A 23,242-nucleotide genomic window follows, 5' to 3' on the forward strand; every position below is an offset into this window, starting at 1 on the left:
CCTTTAGATTATAACAGGTATGACAGGTTCACACAAAAAAAAAATCATCTTTATAAATGTTTATTATAGAGTTATCTACGTGCGCATGTATTGCGTGTACGTACACGAAAAAGATTGAGGTTAAATTTTGTACCCGTCAGCAAAACAAATGGGGTGCTAGTGTGCGTGAGCTTGGGCTTAGATAACTCTATTGTTTTGAAAGATTTTGAAACTCCAGAAATGTTTGGTTGGGGACATGAAATGCCGATACCATTTCAAAGTGTCCATAACTCAAGGCATCATCCACACATGACGTAGCAACATAGTAGGAAGCGGGGTATGGGGGCGGTTCTGAGGATTTGTGATAATCCATGTAAAATGATTTTATTTTGTATCGGGAAAATGCTACTTCATAGGACGGAAGGGAAGGAGGTGGGTCAAAATCCCAAAAAGCTGCGTCATTTGTGAATGACGCTTTTCCGTTTTACCTAGTAGTATTTAAACGCCTTGGTCCACGCTACCTGTGCATCCCACGTCTTCTTCTTCTTTGTTTTCCTCTTTTTCTTCCTCTTCTTCCTTCTGTCAACTGTCATTTTTAAACGTCATTCTTTCTTTAACATTTCGGCTCTCGGGCAACAAAACGTGGTTTTGGACCGTCCAAATATTTATTTTGCTAAATCGTCGGAAATTGGCCACGGCCTCGCGGAACGGTGCTGTCCATCGGGTCGGGCGTAACGTGGTGCGTCGGTGTGCGTTAAAGTTGACCGGAATCGGTGCCGGGTGGCCGCGCCAGCGGTGGTCAAAGTTTTTTTTTCTTGCTGCGCTGCCAGCCAACCCTCTCCTCGTTGTCTGGGGGCCTGCTTCGATCGGAGAACCGTTTTGCTGCTTCTGTCTGCCTCTGACAGAAGAAGAATTTCTGAAGGATTTGTGGATTCATCGTCGGGCGAAGATTGGTTTTCTGGTGGAAGGAAAACGGAATATCCGCTTGCGTGCGTGAGTGCGTACGTGCGTGCGTGTGTGTGTCACCCACAGCCTGCTGTGTTGGGGGCCTGTTCCGATCGACCGACGTAAAAAAAGAAGCAGCAAAAGAAGACCCATTTGGTTCGTGGAGTTTCGTGTGGTGTCTCGCCCGCGGTCTGCTGAGGTGCAAGATTATTATGTCATCAGGATTCTGCTGCTCGCCATCGTAGGGGAGAGCGGCGACCGTGACCGTGTGTGTGGAAAAAAGAGCATCGCGTTTGTGTGTAATTGTGTGTCTGTGTGCAAACAAATAGAAGAAAAAGTCTAAATTCGTGATCGCCAAAAGCAGTCAAATTTGCTGATTCCTTGAAAGGAAGCGAAAAAAAACAACCAGAATCAAAAGAAAAAAAAAGTTTAGTTCCAGCCAAAAAGAACGTTGAAAAGCGACCGAAACAGCAGCGACAACAACCCCACGGCGAGGGACCATGGCCAGCGCCGGAACTGGCCACCTCCTGGCCTGCTGAATTCAACACATTCACAAACACACACACCCTCATTCATACTCACACCCATTCACCTCCCCCTTTCCACTCTTCTTCTTGCGTTTTGCGTTTTGTTTTTATTCGCTAGTCCGCAAGGGAGAGTAGATTGACGGATATAGAGAGAGAAAGAGAGAACGTGAGCAAGAGAGAACGAGAAAGCCTGCCAGGTGAGTGATTCCCAAAATAAGCAGTACCCTTGTTTTTATTTACCGTTAGAGGTGCAAAGGATAATAACGGTAGTGCACTTTGCTGCACAAAAACAGGTTCATTCAATACCAGCAGGACATAAAGCTATTTGTAAACAAAAAAATGCAACCTGTTTACGTAAATGAATGTTTACATTCATAAAATGCATAGGTTGCATTGTTTGTTTGCAAACACGCGTGCACTATGTAAACATGTTTCGTAAACCAAAAAAAGGTGTTTGAAGAAAAGAAGCCTTTCTGTAACATCATTTAAGAAGGCAAGGTAGTCATTAATGAGACACTTTGTTTTTCAACTTTCGATGATTTTTGTATTTTTTTCCTAGACTTTTTATGATGTCCTTTTTTGTCATTGACCAACATTTAAGATCAATCTTGTTTGGCAGGTTAAGCTCTCGCTCCTAACTCCATCCAATTTGTTGATTTTCTTCACATTTTGCAAAACTTTTGATAGAAACTTGCTTGCTCACTTCTTATTGAGCTATTTATCACTCGATTTCAGTTGAAAACGCTTTTAATTAGCTTTAATTGAATGTCAAAGTTCTGACCTGCCAACATTAGTGGCGCGTTGAAATTAGATGCTGTTCCCTTACATACATCAGGTTTTGATCCAAAATAAATTAGCAAATTTCAATACTGCAACTCCCACTCTAGCTCAAAGTTTAATTTACACGGTGTCTCTTTACATTTTAAAATACAATAGTTCCATAAAAAGAATTGACAAAAAAAAATAGTTTTCAATGAGTCCAAGCGCCTTTTGAAAAGTTGACCGTTTTTACCGATTCTTGTTATATTTTACGAACCATCAACTTCAACAATGCTTTAAATTTTGCATTTGCACGTCCTCGAAATGTTCATTGGGCTGTTGCAAATTTTGTTTGAAGTTAATGTCCCTCGACTCTGGCCACAGTCAGGGGGTTTCAAATTCGAAGCCATGATTTTAGCATTTGTATAAAAAAAGTGTTCTAAAATGCTTTTTGCAATTCCGTCGTGAAACTACTTACTTTTCCTGTCATTCTTGAACGACGAAATAGCCTACTTTTCTGTACCAAAAATAACAGAATCGAATAGCAACACTTTTCAAAATAAATGCTGAAAAGTTCTACTTTTCAGCACTGAAATGGGTGCTGAAAAGTTGAACTTTTCAGCACTTGTTTCGAAAAGTAATACTTTTCAACATTTTTTTGATTTAAACGATTTATTGACAAAATACATGAAAATTCGACTTAAAATTTCACTCAATGGGTGTTTTTCGAAATTGCAAAAAATGTTGTATGGAACTCGTTGCAAAACTTGTTTTTTTTCAGCACTCTTCGTATTTATCCAACTCGGTGAACCTCGTTGGATAAATGTACGACTCGTGCTGAAAAAATCCTCTTTTTACAACTTGTTGCATAAATTACTATTACACACCTGTCTAGTGTTCAGTAATCTAAGCATTGAGGAAAAAAATACTATCGAGAAAAACTGTGTTTTTTGCGGTGTGCATCGTAAATTCATAAACATTCAAAATATTTTTTAACCAGTCCAAACATGCTACATTTGGGTGGTATATGGTTGTATGGAAAAAAAATAAAGTTGTCCAAGTTGTAGGTCACCTTCCAGAGCATCCGAATATGAATCTGGTTTTGATATAGCGAGAAACGTGGATTTTGTAAAATTAAACGTTACTTAATCCACCTTTAGGTGGTTGGTGCCTTCCTCGCATTCATAAAGTGAATACACCACACAGCCTCAAAAAAGTGTATAAATAACAATTATTCTATAAAAATATCTGAGATCCGGCCTCAAAAAAAGTTTATTAAAAACACTAAAGTACTCATAACTTTTGATAGAGTTGTCAAATCTTCAGTCTTTTGGGCTTGTTGGAAAGGTCTTTTGATTATCTATTCAACGATGGATCGCATGGTAGATCCGGACAACTTTTTCATCAAAATATTTGAGATCCGGCCTCAAAAAAGTGTATAAATAACTCTTAAGTGCTCATAACTTTTGATCGGGTTGTCAGATCTTCAATCTTTTGAACGCGTTAGAAAGGTCTTTCAAATGTCTTTCTAACAATATATAGCATGACGAAAACCACCCTTTTTACAATATTTCAAACTCTAGTCAAATCGTTTTTTTAGCATAACTTTTGAATTACTTTTCTAAACTTCATAATATTAACTAGGGTCTTGTGGGACGGACGGCCAAGACGGATCGAATGAGACCAAAACGGTCCAAATCGGTTCAGCCAGTCCGGAGATAATCGTGTGCATATTTTTCGGTGCACGGACTTACAGACATACACACGCACAGACATTTGCTCAGAATTTGATTCTGAGTCGATAGGTATACGTGAAGGTGGGTCTAAGAGGTCGAATAAAGAAGTTCATTTTTCGAGTGATTTTATAGCCTTTCCTCATTGAGGTGAGGAAGGCATATGTTCTGTAATGCAGAAAAATGCATTTTGAATCGTTTTCAGTTGATTAGACTTACAAAAAATAATTTTTTTTTGTTTATGGAAAAAATAGTTGTTTTGCCCCCCGATTTTTTAGACCAATCATGAAGGAGACCAATCAACCCCAAAGATAACGACTTCTACCATTGTCATGCATTTTTTCAGATAATTCCTTCTACCTGTTGTTTAAAACAGTCTCCCAAAAGTGTTGATACTTTTTAGAAACGATGTTACGCTTTTTTCAGTAAAATATTTTAAAATATTTGAGTGTTTCTTTACGTTTTTACAATTTGATTCTTTGTATTTTTTTTATTTGAATGAAACTTTGTCCGTGCATTTCCTATGACAAAAAAAGTTATTTTAATTTTGGCATTTAAAAATACTTTTTGAAAGAAAGCACCCCTGAAAAAATGTTTGATATACTGAGAACATTTCCTACAATTTTTTCTATTGAACTTTGAAAAAAGAAATAAACTATTGTGAAATTTTCTGATCTTTTCAATAACAATACATAGTTTTGAACAACTTTCAAAACTGGCCCGAAAAATCAAAAGGCATCAACATATTTTCTCTTCTATCTAAATATTTGAAATATTTAACTAAATTTGCTAAATATGAAAAGGCATGAAAGAAAGTCTTGATATATAGCCAGACAAGTGATTTTTAACTTTGTAAACTTCCCTCTCCCACTATCCACCTTGAAGAGACGAATGAACGAAAGTGTTAAGTCTCTATAAGGCTGGTACTAGTAGTTTATGCAACAAGTTGCAAAAAGAGGATTTTTTCAGCACGAGTCGTACATTTATCTAACGAGGTTCACCGAGTTGGATAAATATGACGAGTGCTGAAAAAAACAAGTTTTGCAGCGAGTTCCATACAATTTTTTTTGCAATTCCGAAAAACACCCATTGAGTGAAATTTTAAGTCAAATTTTCTTGTATTTTGTCAATAAATCGTTTAAATAAAAAAAAATGTTGAAAAGTGTTACTTTTCGAAACAAGTGCTGAAAAGTTCAACTTTTCAGCACTCATTTCAGTGCTGAAAAGTAGAACTTTTCAGCATTTATTTTGAAAAGTGTTGCTATTCGATTCTGTTATTTTTGGTAGGAAAAAGTAGGCCGTTTCATTTCTTCAGAAGGACAGGAAAAGTTGACAGTTTTACAGCGGAATTGCAAAAAAATATTTAAAGTTTTTGTCTCTTCCTTCGAAGTTAGTCCGAAAAATCAGAGAGCAAAAATATTACTTTTCAAAAAAAATCAAAATTTCAATGGAAATTGCACTGCAATCAGCTGAAATCAATTTGAAATGTATTCTCCTGCGTTAAGAATAATTTTTAGTATGTTTGGGTTGATTTATAAATCTTTTGAATTTTTGAAAATTTTTGTTTTCAACTGAACTGAACTAGTGTAAAATGCATTTTATAACACTTTTTCCATGCAAATGTAGAAACTACGGCTTGTTATATCGATAGTTATATATTTTTATTTTTTTTGGCTCCCCCTCGACCTCGGCCAGAGCCGAGGGACGCAAAATTTAAAAAATATTTGCATCGGCCTAATAAACATTTTTTTTTTCTGAAAACTTCAATTTGAAATCATTAAAAAAAACTCTAGATGTCTTTTCAACTGAAATATTATTTGAAACCATGGCCGTAGTTTCAAATTTTCAAAAAATTGTTTTAATACTCAGCTTTATCCAGTTTACCGAACCATCAACATTAAATCTCTCTTTTTTCACTTTTTCTCCTTGGCACAGGTTTCGATCTGCGCTGGTTCTCGGGGCACACAAGAATCGTCTACTACTACGGTGTTGCGAGGAAAAAAAAGGACGGCGGCTGAAACCTCCCATCGGGGACGGACCATCCGTGCTCCTCCGAGGTAGAATCGCCGTAGATTCCGAGCAAAGCCAAGCAAACGGTAGAGGAAAAAAAAGGAAATAAACACGCAAAAATGGCTACACACGTTTCATCAGGCGAAACTGGCGCTAGCAACAACAACAATAACAACAACAACAACAGTTCAAGTTCATCCTACGCGAATGTCCTGCTGAACATCAAGGAGCAGAACCTGAAGCAGCAGCAGCAGCAGAACGACAACAACAAGGAAAACATTCGCACGGAGAAGGCACCGGCTGTGGCCGCGCCGGTGGCCACGACGGCTGCCGAGGCTGGTCCCTCAAAGACCGCGCCGGATAAAGAGGCCGTGAAAGAGACTGCCACAGCTGCGGTTGCTGCTGCTGCTGCTACTCCGGCGGAAGACATCGAGGACGACGGGAGTTTCGTTCCGGTAGTGTCGCACAGCAAACGGGACCGCCGTTCACGGCAGAAGGCGGCCGCGGCAGCCGAGAAGGCACAACCTCCGGCGGCATCGAAGCCATCACGGCGTTCCGGAAAGGGTGGTCCCCCGAAGGATGTAGCCGCTGTCGGCGGTCCGGAAGGTCCGGCTGCGCCGAAGAAGGAATCCGGTGGCAAGAGAAAATCCGGCGAGAGAAAGCGAGGTCGCGGCGGAGGTGCTGCTGCGGCGGGACCGGCTGCCGGAGCAGCAGCGGACAAGGATGCGAACGTGGCCGCCGCCGAGAAGGACTCCCAAGGGGAGATGAGCACGTCGGCCAAGGTCAGCAGCGAAGACGGTTCGGACAAGGAAGCGCCTAAGAAGTTTGTCGAAGCACCGCTGCCCAAAGTGAACGCCTGGAAGGTAAGGAAGAAACGGTTCGCACCACATGGCTTAGCCTTAAGTCGCTTCTTGTTGAGCGAGTATGTGTGTGTGTGTGTGTGTTTTGCAGTGTGGGATTTTGTAAACACACATGTCGAGTCCGCCGCGTTCGTTCGTTCGTTGGCTGGACGAGAAAGAGCGAACACACACGCAAAGAAGGGAAACGAATGAAATGAAACGAAAAAATAAGTGATGATTCGACGACGACGACAACCGTGGGGAGTCTAACCACGTGGTTTTTTGTCAGATTTTTCGACGTCGTTCAATTTCAAGGTGACGGCGCGATGGTGACGTGGTCGTCGTCTTGTTGAGATTTGGACAAGCGGAAAAAGTTGATCTGCGCGCTGCGTCCGGTCCGGGTTCGATCAGTTTGGACCTTGACGTTGGCGCGATGAGTCGAGTTTCTTCGAGTGGTGAGCATCTTTTAGATTTCAAGTTCAAAAGTGCTGAAGTTCTGTGTGGCAAATCCAATCCGAATCACATCAAAGATGTTGTATCGATAACGAAATGTTTGTGTGCTGCCTTCTGCTGCTGCACTTGAATAAGTTGCCCACACGCGATTGCGCGATTTCGAAGGCGGCGCTCATTCTAGGCTCCTGGTGTGGCCTGCAGGCTGTTCAAACTAATCTTAATTAGTGCCTTGTTGGCAACAGTCAAGTCGCTTCGAGCCACATGTGTGTGAAGCAAATCGCTAAGAGTTGCGCAACGAATCCTCGCGCGCTTGCCGGGCCGTTGTCGTGGCTTGATAACCTTGTTGTTGTTCCACTGACTGAGACTTCTTCATTTTCTTGGTGATTTGTCCCGCACGGTTCATCTCTCTTGGAGGTCAGCGCGCAGATGTGGGTCGGGAAAATTGCGTTTTTAGTGATTATTGAAATGCGTTGAATTTAAATTTTGTGGTACACATAATTTTCCTACCATTCTATAGTTACGAAATGGCCTACTTATCATCATCAAAAATTTACAGTGCTAAAAACTTTATTATAGCACTAATTTGATTGCTGAAAAGATCAACTTTCACTACTTGTATCGAAAAGTATTGCTTTTCAACACTGTTACATTTTTTGAGTTGACCAAAACTCGACTTTTTCAGCACTCGTCGTACCTATACAACTCGGCAGAGCCTCGTTTAAATAGATGTACGATTTGTAATTAAAAACTCAAAATTTTGCTAAAATTCGATTATCCGAAGGTCTCAGAAAAATTTCACTTCGGATAATCGAATCACGGGGTTTTTAATTCATTGTCTTATTTTTTTATGCTTGAGTATGACCAAAAAAACTCCAAAAATTATAAAAAAAAAATTTAAATCCAGGTTGGCGGCCAAAATGACGGTAATAAAATATTGGAAAAAAATGCGTTTTTCAATTTAAAAGACAAACAAATATTCAAATTTTGACTAAAATGAGGTCGCCGAACTCGAATTTGATCAAAATTAAAAAAAATACGATTATTCGAAGTCCCGTACAAACCTTCGGATAATCGAATTTCTTAGTTTAATTAACACCTAACATTCTTCTTATTGTTGTTAACATTTGCAGTATATTATTGCTTTTTAAAATTCATTGACACATCACACTAGAGGTGGGCAAAAAAGAGCGAGCCGCTAAGAGAAAAAAAGCGAGCGAACCACGGTTCACAAAAACAGAGCTGCGGTTCTTATTCAAACTTCGTGAAACACAATAAAAAAAGCTCTAGATTTGTTTAATCATTGTTTAGAAATCAACGCAATTTTGTAATATTAATAGCAACTTTCTTGAAATATCCAACAAATCGTTCGCTTAGGTTCGATTAGAAATCTTGACTTAAAGATCGCCAAGACCTATGGTTTGGAAATGTTTTCGCTTTTATTTTTTCAAATAATTTACCGAAACCGCATGGTTTAGAGGGCCACATTATAAGGTGTTACGTCGATTTCGGTTTCTTTATGAAAGTCCAATAAAAACACATAAAAAATCGCACCATCCTTTAGAATAGCTTTTCCAGTATTTTTTTTTAAAGCGAAAGAGCCGTTCAAAAGCCCTGGGCCTTGTAAAGTCAAGGGGCATGATTTGATCCTAGTGCATTAGTTAAAATTTGGTCTGTGATTTGGGTATACATTGTTTTTTATAAGCACTATGGACACCATTTCATGCTACGAGAACTCGCTTTGTCGCAGCCCCAGGGCTTAAGCGTTGACCGATAAGCTGTCTTCGTGAACTAGGTAGTTCTCCGATAGTGAAAATATCACAATTGCACAAGACACCGCTGCTTCTGTGACTTTTTCACTATCACAATGTGGGATTTAGGTGGGACTTTAGGATAGTACAATAGATTTGTTGCTTAGCACTAGAATTTAAAATAAATCTGTATCTTTTCCAAATCTATTTGATGATAAATTTAGTTGCAATTGTTAAGTTAGAGTAAAGCTGTCAATAAACTTTGATAGATGTAGGATACTAGGCATTCTTTTATGTCAAATTGTCCATAGAGTCTCGATCAATCAATAATGTAATGATATCGGACAAAATTCGTTGATCTGTTGAACTAACGGTTTGCGGGTTATGGTTGTATTGACCATTGTTGCGAATCGAGGAACTACGGATCTTTTGACGTAAATGGTCATTTTTTTTTCAAATCGCGATTTCTATCCTATTTGTATATCAGTTTACAAATTTTTATTGTTTTTTGATAGAAGTAGAACTACAACAGTCAAAGGAACGTTTAGTTTTGAACATTAAGTTTAGAGGATTTTAGATTAAAATTTAGATTTTCATTCCAAAGTAGTTAGCAAATGAATATTTGGACTTAAATGAATAATTGAATAAGTTGGACTTATGAATAACACACAACTGTGCATTTATTCTTGAGTCAGATCCATACAGCGTCAATGTTTATTTGGTCGAAGTGTACTAATTCATTGGCAGATCTGATTCTAGTTGTAATGTACGACAAGACTACTGACGGACGTGACAGGACGAGGGCCCAGTTTAGAGGTTTCAACATCAACGATGTGCGGCTGGACCACCCTCGCAAAAAAAAAAAACATTACTTAATCCACCTTAAGGTGGTTGGTGCCTTCCTCGCATTCATGTTGTATTTACAAATTAGTTTAAGAGTTTTTTTTTAATTTTTTTTTCATATTTTTTATAATTATTGATTTTACTTGAACAGCAATTTTCAATTTTTTTTACCAACTCTCCAAAATAAAGGAGAAAAGTCTCATGGGTTATAAAAAAAATTAAAAAGTTCGTGTAAATCTTTGTCGAGACAAAATGATTCAGCAACATAATCAATACAGATTTTTTCCAGAATAGACGCAGACACTGCTTAAGAAATGTGGCAACCGGGCGATACGCATGCAAGGGGGTGTGGCTGCCAATCCCCCGCGTGGACCAAAATCCCTACGCATGCTGCGCGACTCTCGCGCGTAAGCAAAAAGATCCGGCTTTTGAGGTTATGCAAAAATCACCCTTTTTTGCAGCTACAAAAAAACTTTTTCTTGGCATAACTTTAAAAGTACTTCATTAAACAGAATAAAATTTAATAGGGTCTTAGGGGACCCCAAAACGAACAGAATAAGGCGGATCTGGCCAAAATCGGTTCAGCCAGTTCTGAGATAATCGTGTGGAAAAAAAATCATGTCTACACACATCCCCACAGACATTTGTTCAGAATTTGATTCTGAGTCGATAGGTATACGTCGGTATATCTAAGGTATATCTAGGAGTCGTATTTAAGAATTTCATTTTTCGAGTGATTTTATAGCCTTGCCTCAGTGAGGTGAGGAAGGCAAAAAGCGAAAGAGCCGTTCAAAAGAGCCGCTCATTTTTATGAGCGAGTTTGGCCACCTCTACATCACACACATCAAAGCGGCCAGGCCTACGTTGTAAAGTTAACAGAAAATATGATTCGATGAATTTGATTTTGATTGAGCATGAATTTTCAAGCAAGAAACTTTTCTGAATGGTTTTGGTTGGTCGTTCATTGAAAAAAAAAAAAGCTAATATTTATCAATCCTGGGAGTGCTAAGTGATTCTATTTTGATGAAGGAACTTCCTGGTTATAAACTAAATTTGTTTAAAGTTTCTCGATCCCAATGTTACCTTAATGAACAGTTTTGGATTGGTATTAAACAAATCAAATTTTTCGCAATAAAATCAGGCATCATGAACAAAAAAAAAAAAAAAATGTGTAAATTTGCCAAAAATAGTTGCAAAATTAACTATAAATGGTTTATGTGGACCCCTCTTCAAAAGCTAACCTTTAAATGAATTCTCCTTCCTGGCCCAAAACAGGTTACCCCCACGGTCGAACCGGCCCCGATCCCGTCCGCCGACACGCGCCCCTCCAAGTCTGACCCCGCGACGGCGGCAGCAGCCGTCGCCTCGGGAACCCCTCCCGCCGTTGTTGCCGCCGCTGCCGTCGCACCATCCACGACGTCCCAAGCAGCTGCCGTGGCCGCCGCACCCGCTCCAAAACCCTCGGAAAAGCGAGTCCTCCAGCCGAAGCAGCAGCAGTCCAGCAACAACAACAACAACAAGGCCCAACAGCAAGGTGAGTTGGTTTCTTGAAGAAGCATTGAATTTGAATTTCTGATGAGTTTTTTCGTTTTTCGTTTTTTTAGCTAAAGCTGGACCTCCAACCAAGGCCACGGTGGAACAGGTTAAACCTGCTGCGCAGCCCAAGGACAAGAAGAGACCTAGTCAAAAGGTAGACAAGTTTAGTGTTTCATTTCCATACCGATCATTCTAACTTTGTGGTGTCTTTTCCCCCCAGTCAAATGATTTGGCGAGCAGTTCCGACTGGCCGACGCTGGACGGGCGGCAAAAGTCCGGTGTCGAACCGAAAAAGCAACCAGCTTCAGCATCTGCCCAGGTTGAACCATCCGTGGCAACGGTAGTGGCCGCGGCCGTGGCTCCTGCCACGCAATCGGCTGCCCCGGCAGAGCAACAGGATGCCGCCAAGCGTCAGCAAGCTCCGGCTCCCAGTGAAGCGGCAGCCGCACCCAGTGTGGCCGCAAATGCCCCTGTGGTAGCTACACCAGAAGTGGCCGAAGCGGCCCAAACCCAGCAACAAGTTCCTGTCAAGCAGCTGTCTGCCTCGGAAGAAGCCGACGCAAACCGGCCCAAGAGTGCCGACTCGGGTGACCTCAACAACAGCAACGGTGCCAACGGCCGCAAGGGACCACGTCCCAAGTGGGTTCCGCTGCCGATTGACCTGCCAAAGCCGAGAGCACGTCGTGAGCGTACTCCTCGGCGGCGTCGGTACGATGATTACGAGGAACGCGAGACTGGTGGAGGCGGAGCTGGTGGTCGTGACGGTGGTGGCCGCGATGCCGGCTGGCACCAGGAGCGACCTCCTCCGCCACGTTCCGGACGGATTCGGACGAGTCGTGGCGGTGGACCTCCGCCGTCGTACCGCGGTGGCCGTGGCGGAAGATTGTCCCGTGGTGGACCAATCCGACGAGGACCTCCCTCGACGCGGGGTGGCCACATTCCGGGGGGACTTCGACACGGTGACCGGGGAGTGCCACATGGTGCGTCCGCTGGTGCTGGTGCCGGAGCTCCGTTGACCAACGGTGGAGCCGACTTTGGGCAGGACTTCAACGGAAGTGTCATCGGCAAGGAACAGACCGCGTTCATGATGCCGTACCTGAGCACGTTCTACTACAACGGAGCGCCGCTGATCGGGATGGACCAGATGAGCATTAAGGAGTGCATCAAGAAGCAAATGTAAGTAGAGGCGGTAACGGAGCTGGAAGAATCTTGCGATTCCATATATTTTTTTCCAAAACTGATAAAAATTTACAAAATGAACAAAATTGACAGTGACAAAATTGTTTAAATTGCCAAAAAAAAACAAAATTTACAAACTTGTCAAAATTATCAAAACTGACAAAATTGCTTAAAAAGATAATACTAAAAAAATTACATTACATTTGAAAAAAAAAAATCACAAAATTGACGAAAAAGCCAAAACTTAACAAAATTGACAAAATTAACCGATTGACAAATTTACCATAACTGCTCAAAATGATAAAAATTAACCGATTGACAAATTTAACATAACTGCTCAAAATGATAAAAATTAACAAAATTAACAAAATTAACAAAATTAACAAAATTAACAAAATTAACAAAATTAACAAAATTAACAAAATTAACAAAATTAACAAAATTAACAAAATTAACAAAATTAACAAAATTAACAAAATTAACAAAATTAACAAAATTAACAAAATTAACAAAATTAACAAAATTAACAAAATTAACAAAATTAACAAAATTAACAAAATTAACAAAATTAACAAAATTAACAAAATTAACAAAATTAACAAAAATAAAAAAAATAACAAAATTAACAAAATTAACAAAATTAACAAAATTAACAAAATTAACAAAATTAACAAAATTAACAAAATTAACAAAATTAACAAAATTAACAAAATTAACAAAATTAACCAAATCAACAAAATTAACAAAATTAACAAAATTAACAAAATTAACAAAATTAACAAAATTAACAAAATTAACAAAATTAACAAAATTAACAAAATTAACAAAATTAACAAAATTAACAAAATTAACAAAATTAACAAAATTAACAAAATTAACAAAATTAACAAAATTAACAAAATTAACAAAATTAACAAAATTAACAAAATTAACAAAATTAACAAAATTAACAAAATTAACAAAATTAACAAAATTAACAAAATTAACAAAATTGGCAAAATTGGCAAAATTGGCAAAATTGGCAAAATTGGCAAAATTGGCAAAATTGGCAAAATTGGCAAAATTGGCAAAATTGGCAAATTTGGCAAAATTGGCAAAATTGGCAAAATTGGCAAAATTGGCAAAATTGGCAAAATTGGCAAAATTGGCAAAATTGGCAAAATTGGCAAAATTGGCAAAATTGGCAAAATTGGCAAAATTGGCAAAATTGGCAAAATTGGCAAAATTGGCAAAATTGGCAAAATTGGCAAAATTGGCAAAATTGGCAAAATTGGCAAAATTGGCAAAATTGGCAAAATTGGCAAAATTGGCAAAATTGGCAAAATTGGCAAATTGGCAAAATTGGCAAAATTGGCAAATTGGCAAAATTGGCAAAATTGGCAAAATTGGCAAAATTGGCAAAATTGGCAAAATTGGCAAATTGGCAAATTGGCAAAATTGGCAAAATTGGCAAAATTGGCAAAATTGGCAAAATTGGCAAAATTGGCAAAATTGGCAAAATTGGCAAAATTGGCAAAATTGGCAAAATTGGCAAAATTGGCAAAATTGGCAAAATTGGCAAAATTGGCAAAATTGGCAAAATTGGCAAAATTGGCAAAATTGGCAAAATTGGCAAATTGGCAAAATTGGCAAAATTGGCAAAATTGGCAAAATTGGCAAAATTGGCAAAATTGGCAAAATTGGCAAAATTGGCAAAATTGGCAAAATTGGCAAAATTGGCAAAATTGGCAAAATTGGCAAAATTGGCAAAATTGGCAAAATTGGCAAAATTAGCAAAATTAACAAAATAAACAAAGCTTAACGACAAAAATCACTAAGTTGAAAAAAATACAAAAACGAAAAAAGAATTTCAAATTAATAAAATAATCAACTTTGAAAAAATTACAAAATTTACAAATTGACAAAATCAACAAAATGCAAAAGTTTACAAAATTAAAAAAAAATCAATATTTAAAATGTTAACAAAATTAACAAACACATATTTTTGACAAATTGACAAAACCGATGAAATTTACCAAAATTGACAAAATGACATAGAATCAGTAGCTTGCCCAGCTCTTTGAGGAAGGTGGGGCAATAATATGGACGTTTTGAAAAATACGTCATTTGTGGACACCCCCTGACCAAATTTAGAACAAATTTCTGAGGATGGTGGGGCAGTTGCCCCATGTTGCCCCACCCTGTGCACGCTAGTGCATAGAATACCAAAAATAGCTAAAATGCCAAAATTAAAATTAATTACAGAAATGACAAAAAAAATATCAAGATTTACAAAATTACCAACATTTAATAAATTTCCAAATCAATAAAATTGACAAAAATAAAAAAAGACAAATTTGAACACACAATGTAACAACGCGTTTTTCATCAGCTCCGTAACACTACTTTAAAACAAGAATGGATTTGATATTTGCAATTTTTACATTTTCAACAGTGAGTACTACTTCAGCGAAGAGAACCTGAACCGAGACTTTTACCTACGTCGAAAAATGGACCCCGAAGGATTCCTGCCGGTCACTTTGATCGCGTCGTTCCACCGCGTGCAAGCCCTCACCGCAGACCTGACCATCATCATCACCGCAATTCAGGAATCGGACAAGCTGGAACTCGTCGACGACTACAAGGTGCGCACCATCAACGAACCGACCAAGTGGCCCATCGACCCGGCGGACGTCGGCAACAATCACTACCAATCGAACGTGGTCGCACCGCCAACGGTGGCCCCGGTTCCGTTCCCCGTGGCAGAACCTCAGCCAGCGGCAGCACCAGCACCAACCACAGAGACCAAACCACCGGTCCTACCCGTTGCTTCCAAGATTCTGTCGAGTATTCCCCCTCCGCCGATGCCACGCAGTTTTCGCACGCCAGCCGCAACTGCCACAGCCGCACCCGCACAACTAACACCTGCCACCCTCATCAACAAGGCGCCCGTAGCCATGGCCGTCGAAGTGGAAAACCTCAACCCGAACGTACCGGAATTTGTGCCCACCTTTGAGTGCGGAAACAATCCGCAGGGAACGTGGCCACTGCGCAACCAACAGCAGTGAGCGGTACTCAACAACAGCAACAACAGCCGGCGGATGAGAAGGAAAATGTCGCACAGATTCCAAAAACGCCGCCGGGAAATCTAACTCTGTAAAGGTGACGCTCCCACCGAAGTCACCGACGAAGCCGACCTGTGGAAGGAGGTCAAGAGGCGCTCACGATCGGCGCAACCTCACCAGAAGGACGACCAGCAACAACAGTCGCAGCAGCAATCGAAACAGCAATCCAAGAAGGATGGCGCAAAGTCTCAGCAGCAGCAGCAACAGTCGAAGCAGGTCTCCAAGAAGGAAAAGACTCCACCACAGGATCAGGCTTCGGCCGCAGCAGCGGGCGCCTCAGCAACAGCAGCCTCGACATCGGCCGCTGGAGGAACGACCGCCGCCGCCGGAGTCACACGACCATCCCAGAATCCGGGCACGGAGGAACGGGAGGAGTTAGATTTCCAGTTTGACGAAGAACTTGACATCCCGCGAGGGGGTGGTCGTGTGAACCACTTTACGGACAACTGGTCCGACGACGATGACGAATCCGACTACGAACTGTCGGATCACGAGATTAACAAGCTGCTGATTGTGACGCAGGTGAGATTTGCTGGTCCACGCGGTGCCGCCGAAAAGACCCCGCTCAAACTGGCCGATCCGCTGCAAGTTCGCAGCAAAGCACCGAAGCACGATGGGTACGACCGAACCGGAGACTTTACGACGCGCACCAAAATCACCCAGGACCTGGAGCAGATCATCAACGACGGACTGCACAACTATGAGGAAGATCTGCTCACTATCAACTGCCGCCGTGGAGGAAGCAACTACAAAACCGTTCAGCTGATCTCGCAGGAAGAGTTTGACAAGATCATCCCGAAACCGTCGAAGGTATCGCAGGAGGCACCACCACCACCTCCACCGCCGACCTTCGTCGAGAACCACGACAGCAGCTTCCTGAACGATAGCACGGCCTGCGCCGCCCATCGACACAAGGCGCGCTTCTTCGCGGTCAACAAGGACGAATTCGTTGATCCGATCACGCCGCGAAAGCGCAAAACGAGGCATTTGAACAACCCACCAGTGGAGAGTCACGTCGGTTGGGTGATGGACGCCGTCGAGCATCGACCACGCACCACCAGCATAAGCAGCTCCACCGGAACATCCCCCACGGCCTCCAGCTACGGATCACTGCCGCAGAGTTTGCCCACGTTCCAACACCCGTCGCACTCACTGCTCAAGGAGAACGGATTCACCCAACAGGTTTACCACAAGTACCACAGCCGATGCCTCAAGGAACGCAAACGAATGGGCTCCGGTCAGTCCCAGGAGATGAACACCCTGTTCCGGTTCTGGTCCTTCTTCCTGCGCGAAAACTTCAACAAAACCATGTACCAAGAGTTCCGCCAGGTCGCGATCGAAGACGCCGCCGAAGGCTTCCGCTACGGTCTCGAGTGTCTGTTCCGGTTCTACTCGTACGGTCTGGAGAAAAAGTACCGACCCCAGCTGTACGAGGACTTCCAGCAGGAAACGATCCGCGACTACGAAAGCGGTAAGTTACGCGAGATTCTTTCTAGTTCTGTTCACGCCCTAACCCTCTCATCCCCTCCCATTCAGGTCAACTGTACGGTCTGGAAAAGTTCTGGGCCTTCCTCAAGTACTACAAGAACGCCCCGAAGCTGGCCGTCGATCCCAAGCTCAAGGAGCACCTGGACAAGTTCAAGTCGATCGAGGACTTCCGCGTGCTGGAGCCGCAGATCAACGAAATGCTCGAGGGCGTCGGAAACTTAAAGTCGTCACCCTCGAAGCGACGGCCGCGCAGCGTGTCAGAAAGCGAAGGCGTCACCGTGGTGGCTGGGCCGTCGGGCCAGGGTGGCGCCAAGCGGCACGCGGGACATCACGGTGGACAGCAGGGTGGTGGGCACTCGTCTGGAGGTGGAGGATATTCCCAGCATTATGCGTACGGGCGCAAGAGGTGAGTGGCTGGGGGGTCTCGAGTTTTGTCTGAAAATTGGTACAACGGCTGAGTGAAAATTTGGCCACGGCTCTCGGAACTGCAATTTCACAATAATGGTGCGACAAGTCTGCGAACTGCATTGGGAATCGAACAGCGAATTTATCTTTCAGTAAATCTATTACACTAAAGTCTCGAAAATTCGCTGTGTTGTTCCCATCACAATTGGCGCACTTTATGCGTGAAGTAGAAGTATTCTTAAACAAACAACACCCTTCAACAGGTGCGACTCTGCCGGCAACCGCACCGTGGACGTGACGAACCGCCCGTCGGGAAGCGGCCGCCTGCGGACAGGTTCCTTCGGCGACGGTCCGGCCCGTGCGGCCGGTGGCCGTCCCCGAAGCGGTTCCACTGGCAACAAGGTGGTGCGCGTCCAAGGCAACGAACGATTCACGCTGAACCGACCGTCGGGACCAGGCAAGCAGCAGCAGCAGAAGCAAAACACCACCAGCAGCAGCGGCAGCAGCAGTTCAAAGGTTCCGGAAGCGACGACCTCATCGGCGTCTTCATCAACCGCCGCGACCACGAGTGAGAAGCAGTCGACGACGTAAACGAAAGCAACGACAACAGCAAAAAAGTGTGGGTATAAATCAAAAATTGCAGCTTCACTTCCGTTGAAGGAAAGTTGAACGAAAAGAACCATTCTGAATTGTGCAAAGTTTCAAATGTTTTTTTGACACTCGCGCGCGCTGCAAAAAAAAAACTAAAAGAAACATCAAAAGATTGTCGTCGACCGCGTCGAACCACGAGCGAGCGTGCGCATATATTTTTTCTGCTCTTTATATATATTTTAGAGGACTTGAAATTAATCGTTTTTTTTTCACTGTGTAGAAACTTTCCGCGGATATTGACACTGAATGATTACAAATAGTTTTTTCTGCTTTCCTTCCGCCTTTGATTTCGTTTTTCAGGTGAAACGAATCTGAATCTAAAAAATAATCGTTCGCGATCGAGTTGAAATTTGAACTTTATTTTCTCAATGTGGAGTTAAAAATTTACTGAATTATTTACCGACTACTTTTTTTAGGACAAAATTTTTCACATTTGTAAAAGAGAGAGTGCGAAGGAGAAAGCGAGAGAGCGACTTATTAACTGCCATCTCTGGTTCTCTGGATTAGGATTAGAAGAGACGAAAGTAGACTAAAAGAGAGAGCGCTTTGTTTTTTTTGCTGCGGGAGGGGAGAGTTTAGGAAGGAAAGAGAGAGAGGGAAGATAGACATAAACACATACACATACAGACACCCGCAAACCCACATGAGCTAAGCAGAGAAAAGAACAGAAATAATAATAACAGAGTAATATAACGAAACCAAGGTTTAGATGTTGCTTTATGTTTTGAAAATGTGCTTACGTTTTTCGGTTGAATCACTCCTAAAATGCACCAAATCGCCCTTCTCACTCACACACAAACACAAACATACAGACACAAAGAGTTCATTTTAATCGTACATTGTATCGTGGTTAAGCGTAAAAAATATAATACAAAGCTAGAAGTAAAATGGTAGAACTCTTAACAAACACACACCGCGCAGTGCAAGCAAACAGACACAAACATAAACAAAAAGATAAAAAAAAACGACTAAAAATAGCTAGAGTGATAAAGAAAGAGAGAGAAAAAATAATGAAAACACGAGTGGATCTCTCCAGTGATTTAAAAAAATCCTTTAAAAACAAAACACAAAAACAGTCATGAGTTGGGTTTAAGTTACCCCGCCTCTCCCCTACGAAGCAAACCCAGTACGGAAATCTTCCTTCACATACACACGAACTTACACACAAAAAAAAAAAACACGATAATCGCCTTAAGTTTTGTTTTCTTCTTCCACAAGCGCAAGACGGAACTATAATTATTAGAAAACAAAAAACTCTTTGTTTTCGAAAAATTTCGGTAACCATATCGGTTAGAGGAACTATAGCGGTTTGATAGCGCTTAAACATGTAGCGAACCAATAAGATTTTTTTTTCTTTCTCTTTGTAAGTTAACTAATTTTAATTACCGATTATTGTTTTTCTTCCTTCCTTTACTTTAATTTCGCGCACCCTTTTACGCGAGAGACCGTTTGCTGCGGACTTGTGTGAATGGGGCGCAAAAAATAAAGAGTAAATAAAATCAAGCGTAAGCAAAAATAAATGCAGATTTATACTAATTATGGAGAGCATGCAAAATAAAAAACGAAATGGGGAAAATTGCGCGTCAAGCAAAAACATAAAACAAAGCAAACAGAAAAAAAAGAAGTATAATTGATCAAAAAATCAGCAAAAAAAGTCGAGAAAAAAAAAGTTTAAAAAATATTTAAAACGTACATAAAAAATTATAGTCATACTGTAATTATTTGTGAATTGAGAGAAAGGCAAACAAATCCTATAAAATGTAAATATTAACAAACTTATGCAAGTGAAACTACAACAAACAAAAAAAAAACAGTTTAAAGTAATTTAATAAAATAAGGAAAACACACAAAAAAGCAAAAAAAAAATCGCGTGTTCTTTTTTTTAAAGTAGAGTAATCTTTGGGAAGGGCATAATCTCGAAATCGGTCGAGCAGGTTTTAGGGGGGTGGATCGCGTTGGGTTATTTCGTGGAAGTCTTATTCTTTTTTGAAATTTTTTAACTTTACGCCCAATCATTTAATGTTAGTGGGGTGAAAAATTAATGAATTTTATATTAAAATTACAAAAATAAATTCTTGATATTTTTTTAATCTAAAATGATCTACAAATTTTTTTTTATTTCTAATACTTGAATCAAGGAATTTATGAAATAAAAAAAATTAAAGAATTATGAATTCTGTAATAAAAATATTTTATACTTGAAGAATTTAAAATTAATTTAAATAATTAAATAATTAAATAATAAAATAATTAAATAATTAAATAATTAAATGATTAAATAATTAAATAATTAAATAATTAAATAAATAAATAATTAAATAATTAAATAATTAAATAATTAAATAATTAAATAATTAAATAATTAAATAGTTAAATAATTAAATAATTAAATAATTAAATAATTGAATAATTAAATAATTAAATAATTAAATACTTAAATAATTAAATACTTAAATAATTAAATAATTAAATAATTAAATAATTAAATAATTAAATAATTAAATAATTACAAAATTAAAAAATTAAATAATTAAATAATTAAATAATTACAAAATTAAAAAATGAAATAATTAAACAATTAAACAATTCAATAATTCAATAATTCAATAATTCAATAATTCAATAATTCAATAATTCAATAATTCAATAATTCAATAATTCAATAATTCAATAATTCAATGATTCAATAGTTAAATAGTAAATAATTAAATAATTAAATAATTAAATAATTAAATAATTGAATAATTAATTAATCAAAGGAAAAATAATAATAATAAATCATCAAATTCTTTACGATTTTTAGAATTTCGGAAGCTAACAACCCTAAGGGTGTGTTCTCATAACTCCAGAATTAACGTAAATTCGCAAAAGACGTCATTGAATTAACGTCGAACCGATTGGTTTGTGTCTTCGGAAAAAGTAAACCGCTAACGTTTTTTAAAACGGAAAACTCCACCAGATGGCAGTGATCGCACATTTTCTGTAAATGCTTAACTTTTGAAAACGACGAAACTCTGGAATAAATTTTGAAAATGCCTAATATTTTTAAAGTCAAAAATAAACATTGACAATTTAACTGATTCGGGTGTTTAGGGTGGTATTCCGACTGCTCAATTTGCGTTTAGATTTTCCATAACAATGAATGTTCCGTTAGTTCTTCAAACAAGGCAACATTGACTAACAAAGATTTATAATTCAAGTGTAAGTTTTGATTGATGGGGTGATTTATGCCAAACTGATGCTAGTTAGTATTAAGGAACTCTAGGTTAGACCGGGGCCAACATTAATTTACCCATCAATGAGTTTTTTTTTTTCATAAAAAGCATTTTTGTTATGCGAACACCTTTTTCAGTTGATTTTCAAATTATTTTGTTATTTTCAAAAAGTTTCAGTATAAATGATTGTGTTTTTATGATGAAGCATAGGTTCAGAGTAAAGTCAGTTCCATTTTCAAATATGTATTTGATTGCACCATTGCATAGAGCTAAGTCAAATAATTGATGAATATATTTTCATTTTTAGCATTTCGGTAGTTATGAGTTCTGAGACATGCATTTTGAATTTTAAAAGGCATTTATTTATATATTTAATCAATGCATACGCGCCAAATTATAGACAAAAACGTATCTGAAACAGCTTTCAAAATTTACCCCTAGGACGGCCAAAGTTACGCACATATTTTTCAAAATTACTATGTTTCATTTACCGATGATCTATATTTTAAAATTTTGTGAAAATATTCTCTTTTGTTAACAGAAAATCCACTCGAACATAGTTTTTTCAGTATACCAATTTGCATTGCAGTAAAACATTTGTTAAATTTCCTGAATCCAGCCAAACACATGTTAATTTGTTTATTTTTATTAAAAATAAAATTATCCGGCCCGCTTATCCAATGGTTGGGCACCCATGCTATATTGATTTTATATGAAAATCACAATTCTCGCCTACTTGTTGATTTCAACTTATCTACATTTGCAGATGATTTGATATGAAAAATTACGCTTAAGTCGGTAAACTCGATTTTTTTATGGCAAACTATATTTGCGTCTTCCATAATGGAGACTTGTATGCAATTTACGTCCGACGTTAAATCATTTACGTCACGACGTCAATTCAAGTAAAAGACGTTTTTAGACCTGAAACGGTTCTTCCACCTGGAAAGTTTGAGGTGGAAATTTTCAATATTTTCCGGGAAAATACTTTCAAAAACAACTTCAAATATCTTTTTCAAAGTAAGCAAGCATGTTGACAACGATTTTGCATGAAAAACATGCGTGAATTGGTGAAAAACTATTAACGTCTACAGATGAACCGGTAACGTAAATTCAACGACGTGAATTCAGGAGTTATGAGAACACACCCTAAAGGTTTGAATTTTTTAAATTCGTAAATTTTTGAATTTGGGTATCTTAGGCAGAAGATTTTTTTAATTTCAGAATTTTAGATTTTCGGGATTTCTGAATTAAACAATTTAAGTGTTAATATTTTGATTTAAATTTTGACAGAAAATAACGTGTTTTTAAATCTTGTTTTGTTCGAGTTTTTTTTTAGTTTTATAAACTTTTTTGCAGGCTGTCGTTTTGGATGTTCTTAAATTTAAGATAATGATTTTCAAGTAGCTTATTTGTGATTTTTAGGATTTTTTTTTTCAAACGTGTAACTGGAATCATTCGAATGTTGAGTTTAAACCATAGGTATGCGTCTTGTTAGTTTTGTTTCATTCTAAAATAATTTTCTCAACCAAATCTCTGCGGTAGCTCTGTTTGGACTGGAACTTGTCTCTTTTTGTTTTGACTAACATAATTTCTTAACCAAATTTTGGCCATCCCTTTTCTTAACTGGACCCAACCAGAGTAGTTTCTACTACGGAAGAAAGACCCATCCCACCCATCCACGGATATTCGTATAGTTTAGCAAGAGCCGACTTGTTCCATTCGTATAACCAGCACAGAACGAACCGCCATTAAGGCATATTGGTTGAATGTGATCATTATCATATTTTGAAAAGCCTATTTCTGAAATTCTGTCTTTTGTCTCTGA

General features: G+C 39.1%; 1 protein-coding gene across 1 annotated transcript; it reads left to right on the forward strand.

Annotated features, from left to right (window-relative positions):
- The first annotated feature begins 574 nt into the window (after positions 1–574).
- On the forward strand, positions 575–19,754 carry LOC6032100 (la-related protein 1). Its single transcript, XM_038248185.1, is given in 10 exon segments — positions 575–1,648; positions 5,879–6,816; positions 11,112–11,370; positions 11,441–11,526; positions 11,593–12,548; positions 14,986–15,542; positions 15,545–15,665; positions 15,667–17,126; positions 17,192–17,549; positions 17,812–19,754. Coding segments are annotated over 9 exon segments (4,869 nt in total). The 5' UTR covers positions 575–1,648; positions 5,879–6,072; the 3' UTR covers positions 18,140–19,754.
- Positions 19,755–23,242: the final 3,488 nt, after the last annotated feature.

This window comes from Culex quinquefasciatus, chromosome 1 (assembly GCF_015732765.1).
Source record: "Culex quinquefasciatus strain JHB chromosome 1, VPISU_Cqui_1.0_pri_paternal, whole genome shotgun sequence".
NCBI lineage: Eukaryota > Metazoa > Arthropoda > Insecta > Diptera > Culicidae > Culex > Culex quinquefasciatus.